The sequence below is a fragment of the Pipistrellus kuhlii genome, unplaced genomic scaffold (genome assembly GCF_014108245.1).
Source record: "Pipistrellus kuhlii isolate mPipKuh1 unplaced genomic scaffold, mPipKuh1.p scaffold_m20_p_7, whole genome shotgun sequence".
NCBI lineage: Eukaryota > Metazoa > Chordata > Mammalia > Chiroptera > Vespertilionidae > Pipistrellus > Pipistrellus kuhlii.
Genome location: NW_023425573.1, coordinates 9,798,340 through 9,809,112, shown reverse-complemented (window position 1 = coordinate 9,809,112; position 10,773 = coordinate 9,798,340). Strand labels below are relative to the sequence as shown.

The window sequence follows — 10,773 nt, the reverse complement described above, 5'->3', positions numbered from 1 at the left end:
CCGCTTCTCTCGTAGTAAAGATATTCCAAAAAAAATTTTTTTTAAACAGATATTGTCGACAAGTGCTTTGTGAGACTGTTCGGACTGCCAAATTGACCCCAGTTTCGGCCCGGCTTCAAGATATTGAAGGAAAGATCGACAAATTCATTATTCCTAGAGAGGTAGGAAACATTTAGTATACTTAACTCATTCAGTTATTCTTTTCAACTCTTTTAGTGTGTGTTTTTAAATTTTATTGTTTACAGTGTCCAATAAAGGCTACCTATTGTTAAATAAAAAACACAGTCATTTAAAATGACAAAATAATATATGCCTGTTCTAAAGTTCAAACTATACCGGTATAAAAGAAAAGCTCTCTTCCCCAGGGGCACTGCTGTTAATAGTTTATTGTATATTTTTTCTTTATTTTTTTCATCACCATTTCCCCCCAATGCCCTCCTCTACTTCCACCCACCACCACCCCTGTAGTCACTGTACTACTGTCCATGTCCATGAGTTCTTTTTCTTTAGTGTATAAATCTTTTTCTGTGTGTATATTATTCTATGTATGTTATACACATACATATGTGTATATATTTTAAAAACTGAATTTATATATGAAAGGTTACTCTATATATTTTTTAATTTTCTTTTATTGAGTGTATCATGACTACTAGTACACCTGGCACTTGATACAGATCCAACTCATTTAAAAAATATATTTTTTATTAATTTTAGAGAGGAAGAGAGAGAAAGAGAGGGAGGAGAGAGAGAGAGAGAGAAATATCAATGATGAGATAAATCATTTATCAGCTGCCTCCTGCACGCACCAACTGGGGATCAAGCCTGCAACCCAGACATGTACCCTCGACAGGAATCAAACCCAGGGCCCTTCAGTCCGCAGGCCAACGCTCTATCCATACCGGCTAGGACCAACTCATTTTTAATGGATGCATAGTATTCCATGTATTATGATTTATTTAAGCAGTCCTCATAGATAGAAATTAGATCTTTTTTTATTATTACAAATTATATACTTGGATAGGTATTGGATAGAGCTGTAGAAATGAAGTTTTTGGGTCAAAGTGATATGTATGTTGAATTTAAATTGTTATCTAAAAGGCAACTTATATTGTTAGCAATAATGTATGAAAAAGCTTTTTGTCTCCATATCCTCACCACCTACGGATTTATAAATCACATATGTTTTGTGAATTTTATATGAAAAACTCTCTTATGCTTTTAATTTGCTTTTCCCTAATCTTGGAGAGATTGAGCAGCTTTTCATATATAAACAGTTTGTATTTCTTCTCTAGTGAATTATCTGCTTATAACTCAGTGTTCTTTCTAGTGAGCTCATGTATTTTTGTATATTATACATGCTGTTGGGTATATAGCAAGTATTTTTTCTATTTGATATAGTATGGTATGATATTTGTTTTGACAGGGTACAATTTTTAAAATTTTTATATAGTTAAACCTGTTATTACTTCATGGCTTTTGTGACAGGCTTAGGAATGCCTTCCTCACTGTAAGATTACCAAAGTCATGGCCTCTGTTTTCTTCTGTTGTTTTATCTTTTTATTTTGTATTCATTACCTACATTAACAGAGCATTTAGGATGAGTTGGCTTTCTGGGTGTCGCTTTGTCTTTGTTAGGCCTTGACTAACTAGAAGACATGTTATTTTTGTTTGCAGACCCTTGTTCTTTATGCCCTTGGTGTGGTACTTCAAGACCCCAGTACTTGGCCATCACCATACAAGTATGAAATATCAGTCACTGTCATTGTGATGATTGATTTTTATGTGTTTTCACGTGTTGCATTACTTTCTAATTTTTGAGGAGACAGTGATACATTTATATCTTCCCTTTATATTGTCTGCTCACTCACTACTTTTTCTTTCATGAATCTGCTATCTGCTACTCTTTGTCTCTCCTGTTACCACTTCTATCCTAAGATCTGTTTAATGACCTGATCTCTGCAACTATCTTTTAATTTCAGTCAAATTTTGGAATTCTTGTTTTGGTTAAGTGATTTCAATTATTAAGTGTTTTAGTCAAATTCAGAAAATAGGTTTTGTGTGTATAAGTGTTGTATGTGAGAATGGTGAAGAACAGAGCTGCTTTTGTTTGCCTCTTCAATAGGCATCTAATAAAATCCTAAGGAAATGGATTAGGATTTATTGTCCCATAGGAGGTTATATATGGAGCTGATTGAGAGTAAAACAGCCGTGTGAAAATCAGGGGCAGGGTTGGTGGCATGGTTGAAGTACTAGGAAACCTTCTTTTGGAGGATAAGGATGGGACTTCCTTATCATTTTGGCTTTTAATATTATAATGATATTAAAGGAAGTCTATTAATAAATGAAATAGCAATCCTTTAAAATATGCTGTAAGTAAAAATTAAGTAAATTTCTATATTCCAAGTGGCTTTTATAGGAAAAATAAAGATATGCATTGGTAGATTAGAAAATCTAGGTTGCAAATTGAAAAACAGAGAAAGGAATATATGCTAAAATGTGGAAATAATTTTTAGGATTCAAATGTAATCAAATTTAGGAAATTTTAGTAATGCTGTTGTATGCTAAGGAAAAGCTTTCTGAAGTTTGACACCTCCTTACCCATCCCTTTTGGAAAATCTGGATTCATTCTTTTTCCTTTTTGAGACTGGTTAAGTGTTCATCAATTTTGGTGATGTTTTCAAAGAAACATTTGTTTTTTAAGACAAAGTTTTATGATCCATAATGGGTGATTTATTTGTTTTGTTTTAATATATCCATTTTCCCTGCAAGTTTTTACAGAGTGAAATTGTGTACAATAAAAAAACTTTAGCCTTCTTATTTCCTTCAGTTATTATTAAGTATGGATGTAACATAATTGATGAATATAAGTTTTTAAGTCTGATGTATCCAATTTTAAGCAATAAATTTAATTGAAAAGGCAATGTTAAATACCTTACATATTGATCAGATGGTCTCATGTAACAGATATGTTGAACACACTTAAATGTCAATATTTACTATGTAATTTTGTTTAATTTATCTTTATATCTCATACAATGGTGTAAACTTGTGTCAAAATCTTATTTATTATTGGTTCCAGAGAAATGTGTTTTGCATCTATTTTAGTAGGAATGGGGAACCTTTTTTCTTTTTCTTCTTTTTTTAAAAAATATATATTTTATTGCTTTTTTTACAGAGAGGAAGGGAGAGAGATAGAGAGCTAGAAACGTCGATGAGAGAGAAACATCGACCAGCTGCCTCCTGCACACCCCCACCAGGGATGTGCCAGCAACCAAGGTACATGCCCTTGACCGGAATCGAACCCGGGACCCTTCAGTCCGCAGACCGATGCTCTACCACTGAACCAAACCAGTTTTTCGGCTGGGGAACCTTTTTTCTGCCACGGGCCATTTGGATATTTATAACATCATTCACAGCCATACAAAATGATCACGTTAAAAATTAGCCTGCTATATTTGGTCAAACATTTAATTAACTCACCTCGAATGTTTTGGCAAATGATTTCCCAGGTTTTATACAGCTGCAGGCCAATAATAAGCAGAAAGAGATAAAAAATATATATTGAATAATTTGGGAACATAATAATAGATGAAATTTAAATACAATGTGATAGCAGTTTTTATTTTAAATAGTTTTAAAAACATTATTATATCTGTGTTCTTACAGTGTAAATATGTAAAAGGCCAATGGCCTTCTATTGTGATTAGCCCCCAAACTTCTTCTTTTTTTTTTTTTTTAAATTAAATATACTAGGATGACTTAAAAAACTAAATACCAATCTTCTTTTTAGGTTTGATCCAGACCGGTTTAATGATGAATCAGTAATGAAAACTTTCTCCTTGCTTGGATTCTCAGGCACACAGGAATGCCCAGAGTTAAGGTGAGGTGATCAAGTGAAAGGAAAGGTATCAGGCATATTTAAGGTGTAATTGTTAATAGTGACCAGTCAACTTTCTTCCTGACTAGGTTTGCATACATGGTGACCACAGTACTGCTGAGTGTGTTGGTGAGGAGACTGCGCCTGCTGCCTGTGGAGGGTCAAGTTATTGAAACCAAGTATGAACTGGTAACATCCTCCAAGGAAGAAGCTTGGATCACTGTCTCACAGAGATAGTAAACATTTTACATTACCCTTTGGTGAAGAAAATGCCCTTTTAGGAAATTTATATGGGATTCTTTTACAAACCAAGTAACATTGTGGAAAATAATACAGATTTTTTTTTTTAATGCATTTTGAAGTTTCCCTTGTAAGTGACAAACTAAAATTGAGACTTGTTTGTCCTTCTGTTTTGCTGAAATTCTTTATTTTAAAAATATATACTTTTATTTATTTTAAAGAGGAAAGGAGAGGCAGAGAGAGAGATAGAAACATCAGTGATGAGAGAGAATCATTGATTGGCTGCCTTGCATAATTGGGGATTGAGCTGGCAACCTGGGTATATGCCCTCACTGGGAATTGAACTGTGACCTTCTGGTTCATAGGTCGAAGCTCAATCACTGAGGCACCATGGCTGGAATTCTTATTAGCATTAAGTTACTCTGTTAATTCTCAGTTGTGGAAAAAACAATTTCTAAATTTATTTATTATGTCATATACTTAACATAGTGAGTTTATTATTAAGAAATGAGATAGCACTAACCAAAAACCAAACCAAATTAAGAAGAAAACAGATGAGTGAAAATAATTGCAAAATATATGACAGAAAGGGATAATAACCATATTACTTATAAATAGCTCATATAGATTCGTAAGAAAACATTCACTTGATAAATGGATAAAAAAAACATGAATAGCAACTTTTATAGGAAAAAATAGCTAATAAGCTTTTAGAAATAGTGGAGCTTTTAAAAAAACATTTTAAGTATCTTTTAACACCACTTCAGTACTGATAAGTTTTATATTTAATACTTTTTGTTGATAGCACTTTTTTTTTGTTTATGCTGTTCATAAAGACTTTTTAAAAACGCATTTTTCCTTCAGTCAACTGAAGGAGATGTGCCAAGTACAGATAGCAAGAAAGGAAGAAAAGTGAAAAATGTTTCAGGTGAGCTTATTTTTGACACTTCTGAATTTCATTTGTAAATTTAATTTAAAAAATGTACCTCGTTGTTATTATTTTATGCTGTATTTATGGTTAAATAGCTAACATTTTAGATTTAGTTATGAGTGATTAACGTAGAATTTAATTAGATGCAGGCTTTATTTCTGACAAAACATTTAACTTCTAGACTAATTTGAAGTTTAAAACTTTAAGTCAAATTTTAAAACTTTCATAGCTTCTAGCATCATGTTTATAAAAAAATAGTTAAATTTATTCCCATCCCATCTATCATTTTTTTATGATTTTATGTAGGTAGCACATCTTCCTTTGTTGTCCAAGTACCTTAATTGGTTTGGAAACTGGCAGTAAAAGGTAAGAGTGGGCAATTGATATGTAAACCAAGTGTCAGTAAAATTAGATAAGATAAATTAAATTTTTTCAATCGTTACTCGAGGATATTTTTCCATTGATTTTTAGAGAGCGTGGTAGAGAGAGGGAAAAGACAGAAATCTCAATGTGAGAGAAACATGTTGATTGGTTTCCTCCTGCACCTGCCCTTGACCAGAATCAAACCCGGGACCTTGGGTCCACCTGCAGGCCAACACTCTATCTACTGAGCCAAATCGGTAGGGCGATAAGTGGAAATTGAAAGTAAGTGAGACCTTATCATCAATGATCAAGGCAAAAACAGCAGCTGAACTAGAGTAGGGAGTTGGCATATGCCCAATAAATGAGGACCTATAATTACTAATAATGATTGAAATAAAGGAAAATAGAGGCTAGAAGAGTCAGCTAAATAAGTACATATTTATTCATAGTTACATGACTAACTTAAAACAAGTCATCTTCAAGAGGATTAAAAAAAGAAAAATAATGTTAATCCTGTATAAAATAAGTTGTTCATTAACTGTTGTTCTTATTTTGCCATTTATCAAATGACTGAAGTTTTAGTAGCCACAGTGCCACTGATGGCTCAGAGCATAACTCCAGCAGGCCTCTTAAGTTTTGTAGCTTTTTGTTTTTTAAGACTATTTGTTCACTGATTATGATCTGCATTCTTTTTCTATAGTTCAGAAGTGTATTGTCCAAAACATTACACTTTGTTATTGTTTTTGGACTTGGGCAATCAGGTTAAGATTTTTCTCTGAAGGCATCTTTATCCCCCGCCCCCCCAGATCCATAAAAAGCACTGCCCACTTACTGGCCTTACTACTGCCACTGGTTGCCTCCCTCTGTGGGGTGATGGGCAGGGCGTTCTGGGGGCTGAGGGCAGCTCCTGCATTGAGCACCTGCCCCCCTAGTGGTTCAGTGCGTGTCATAGCAACCAGTCCTTCTGTTGGTGGTTCTGCTGTTTGGTCCATTTACATATGAGGCTTTTATTATGTAGAACCAGAGGCCCAATGCACAAAATTCATGCAAGAGTAGGCCTTCCTTCCCCTGGCTTCTCTCTGGCACCTGGGACCTGGGTTTCACTCTGGCCACCAGCAGGCACCTGGGACCTGGACTTCCCTTGCAGCCCCAGCTTCATCCAGAGGGATGTCCGATCTAGTAGTAATTAGCTTATTACCATTTTATTATTTTAGATTATTTCTGTTTGTTGTAGGAAAATTTAGGAAATACAGAAACACAAAAATAGCAAACTCAGTCAGTGATAGTCCTACTACTTGAATTTAGCCAGTGTTATTATGAGATAGATCCTTCTATTCTTTTTTGTATCCACATATTTCTACGGACATATCTACTGTTCTCTTCATTTAGTATATTGTGAACAATAGCATTTCCAACAATTGGAATATTAGTATTCTTTTCACAGAGATTTTTGGCATGCTTACTTTTCTCTCTTTCCCTTCTCAGATATTCTTTTTTTTCTTTTCAATTTAAAAAATATTCTTACCTCTCCATCATTCTAACATAACAGTTATATATTTGTACATCTAAGTTGCTAGTCACAGAACAGTATAAAATGCACAGTTGTTGGCCCTAACTGGTTTTGCTCAGTGGTTAGACTGTCGACCCGCAGACCAAAAGATCACAGATTCCATTCCTGATCAAGGGCAGCCCTGGTAGGGGTGCAGGTGGGAGGCAACCAGTCAATATCTCTCTCCTGACTCTCTCATTCTCCCTCCCTCCCACTCTCTATAAATCAATGGAAAAAATATTCTCAGGTGAGGATTTTAAAAACAAAATGAACAATTGTTCATAAAAATGAAATTACTCTATTGTCCTAAGGAAAAGCTTTTAAGAGGAAATCTTAAGCATCTTTGTTATTGTTTTTGGACTTGGGCAATCAGATTAAGATTTTTCTCTGAAGACATCTTTATCCCCCCCCCCCCCAGATCCATAAAAAGCACTGTTAACCTATAATATTTTTTAACATGAGATATGTTGACAGATTGAAAACTGCTTAAAAACTCAATTCTAACATTTGTGAAACTGAGGACATGACCAGCAGCTGTGAAAAGATAGCTGCGAGAGATGGACGTTATTTTCCAGGGCAGGTTTTTATAATGTCAACAAATTGATACCAGTGGCCTCCTTTTTTTTTTCTTTTTCTTTCCCCCCCCTGCTAAGCTAGCTCTCTGCCTGTTTCCTGAGTTACTAATCAGTGAATGATTATGGTGGAAGGGGAGGAGCGGGGAGGGAGGATATGACAACAAAGCAGGTACTGTTACTACAGAAGCCAGAGGAAGTCTGCACAGCCAAAGGCTTCATACAATGTTGCTTGGAAAGGTTGGGAGGGACCTGCAGTGATAAAAAGGAGTGAGGCGAAACTTGGAGTAACAGTGAAGCTGAAAGTAGAACAGGGGACTGGAAGGCATTTTTCACAAACCAAACACATTATATACCTATCTCATTTAGTCCGTAGGGCATAACAGTCGGTTCCGTGACAAACTGAAATAGTTTTTAATTCCTACTGGGAGAAATACTATAAAGGAAGATGGGAAAACTGGCTAAAAAATGAAGTGAGCAATCTAAACTTCATCTTATCTTAATATCTTCAGTGGGGTTTATTGGTGTATTTGTTATTTAAAAGGGAATCAGGAATAGTTTTAAATATTGTTCTATTCATAATAACTAAAGAAAATGATTAAGCCCTGGCAGGGTAGCTCAGTTGGTTATAGCATCGTCTCAAAGCCAGTATTGTGGGATGAACACCAGTCAGGGCACAAACAAGAAGCAACAAATGATTGCACAAATAAGTGAACAACAAACCTCTCTCTTCCTCTCTCACTCTCACTCTCTCTCTCTTTCTCTCCCTCCCTAACTCCCTTCTTTCCTCCCTCCCTCTTTCTCTCCCCCCCCCTTCTTTTGCTCTAGAATCAATAAATAAATTTTTAAAAAAATTTAGGAGAAAATGATTAAAGAGTACTGTAACAGCAGTATTAAAATAAATCATTTTTAAAAAGCTAATCTGGCCTATCTGGTTTGGCTTGGTGGATAGCGCATTGCCCTGTGGACTGAAGGGTCCCAGGTTCAATTCCAATCAAGGGCATATGCCTGGGTTGTGGGCTCAATCCCCAGCAGGGGCATGCAAGAGGCAGCCAATCAATGATTCTCTCTCATTGATGTTTCTATTTCTCTCCCTCTTCGTTCCTCCCTGAAATCAATGAAAATATATTAAAAAAACAAAAACAAAAAAAACTAATGCTGCAAACTCAACCAACCATACAACTATTTAAATTTTTTCCTGTTTACACATACATATTTTTACTATTGCAATTATAACAATATGGTTTACTTTTCACTTAATGAATTTTAAATATTTTCCTTTGTTACTTTTTTGCAAGGGCTTCAGGGAATAGATAGATTTTTGTGGGGAGGGGATGGTGAATAGACTTTTAAAATAGAAATAAAGTTAGTGTTTGATTTATAGAATTTTTATGACTGAATGAATGGATAATTGTAACATTTGAGTTGGGAACTGTTTTGTAAAACATTCAGGCAATAAACAAAAGGCAGAAAATGGCATTCCTTCTTCCAGCAGCATTCCCCAATTAATTGGTTCACAATTTGTGGCCATTTTTCTAGAGATTGGGAATGGCTCTTGTTAGAACCTGTGATAAAATGCCATGAGCAAATAAGTCACAAATATATCCTGTTGAGTAATTTTAAAACACACACCTTTATCTACATATAAAATACTTCAAATTCTTGTTTTAATTTTTAACAAATGATAGTAGTGAGTGAAAATGTGCTATCTCGCCACTGTAACTACTTCATAGATAAAACTGTAAAGTGCCTGTCACAAAAAGACAATAAATATTTTTCAATAAATGAACAACATATCCACTGAGGTTTTCTGTGCATGTAGAATAAAGTAATTTTTTTAAAAATTATTTTTTGACGAGAGAGAAACATCAATTTGTTGTTCCACTTTTTAACCAGGTATACGGGGTAATAATGTGAATTTTGTAATCAAAGAAAACAAAATTTCAAGATAAACATCAAAAGTGCTTTATTCAAAATAATGTCCATAGCTAGCTACACATTTCCCCCATCTTTTGGGTAATTTGTGGATACCGTCCCAATAGAACTTTTCTTGTTTTGAGGCAAATCATTCAGAGACCCAATTTTCCACTTCTTTTAAAGTACTGCTCAGAAAGTGTGTGTGCCATCGATCAGAACAAGTGGTGATCTGAAGGAGCAAGGTCTGGTGAATACAGTGGGTAGGTTAAAACTTCCCAGGCAGTGTGTCTTTAAATGGTTTGAAGTGTGTGATGGTACATTATTATGAAGCAAAATTGCTTTGTCGTGTGTTCTGGCCCATTTTGGTTTTACGATCAAAGCATGGTTCAAATTGATTATTTGTTGTCGGTAGTGATCAGTATTAAGGGTTTCACCAGGTTTTATTTATTTTTCAATTTTGTTATTGATTAAGGTATCACATATTTGTCTTCAACTCCCCATTCCAAGCCTCCCCCCCTCCCCACTCATGCCCCCACCCGCCTATTGTCCTTGACCACTGGTTAGGCTCATATGTATGCACACAAGTCCTTTGGTTGATCTCTCCCTTTTATCCCCACCCTCCCTTTGAGGTCCAACAGTCTGACCCATGGCTCCTTATCTCTGGGTTTGTTCTTGTTCATCAGTCTACGTTGTTCACTATTTCCCCTAGATGAGTGAGATCATGTCCTACTGAAACTATAAGAATCAAAAATGAGACAAGCAATAATGGTTATGCTGAAAGGCATATGAATCAGTCTGTAGTGAGTTTTTTTCTGGGCCAACAGTTCTTTTGAGACCGAATTTCAATGTCAAACAGTTCCTTATGTGTATATGTCAGCCATGATATTTCAGATCTGGATGATGGACAAATGGTGGTAATGCAGGGTGACTCTCTCTGGTTTGGTCCTGGGCAACCTGCAGTGATACACAGCTGCTGTCTGCTGGTATGGCAATGCATCGTCAGTGTTTTCCATCTATGGACTGCTTTTCTTCTGTCTGGATGGTTGGAGTAATCCTGCCAATTCCTCTCTGTTGCCAGAATCTACATGGTCTCAGAGTTGTTTTCTGAAAATGTACAAACATATTCTTGACCAAAAGTTAATAAATGCATATTTTCTATAAATTTGACTTGGGAACCTTTTTCATTTTTTGCCCAAATGATTTTCCTCTGGCTTGTTTTGACTTCACCAAGTTTTAGAAGCTCATAATACACCACACATACCTGATCCCACCAAACGCAGAGCATTGTCTACTTTCTGAAGTGATTTGGCCTTGCAGTCAA

General features: G+C 35.4%; 1 protein-coding gene across 2 annotated transcripts in view; it reads left to right on the top strand.

The window, feature by feature from the left end:
- LOC118709410 (cytochrome P450 20A1) overlaps positions 1 to 4,284 on the top strand; it is a 29,627-nt gene extending 25,343 nt beyond the window's left edge. For both annotated transcript variants that reach the window (XM_036421463.2, XM_045575394.1), the window contains 4 exons: positions 50 to 161; positions 1,678 to 1,742; positions 3,794 to 3,883; positions 3,970 to 4,284. In XM_036421463.2, the coding sequence (XP_036277356.1) occupies positions 50 to 161; positions 1,678 to 1,742; positions 3,794 to 3,883; positions 3,970 to 4,117 (415 nt within the window). In that variant the 3' untranslated portion in view covers positions 4,118 to 4,284. The remainder of the gene's footprint in view (positions 1 to 49; positions 162 to 1,677; positions 1,743 to 3,793; positions 3,884 to 3,969) is intronic.
- The last annotated feature ends 6,489 nt before the right edge of the window (positions 4,285 to 10,773 follow it).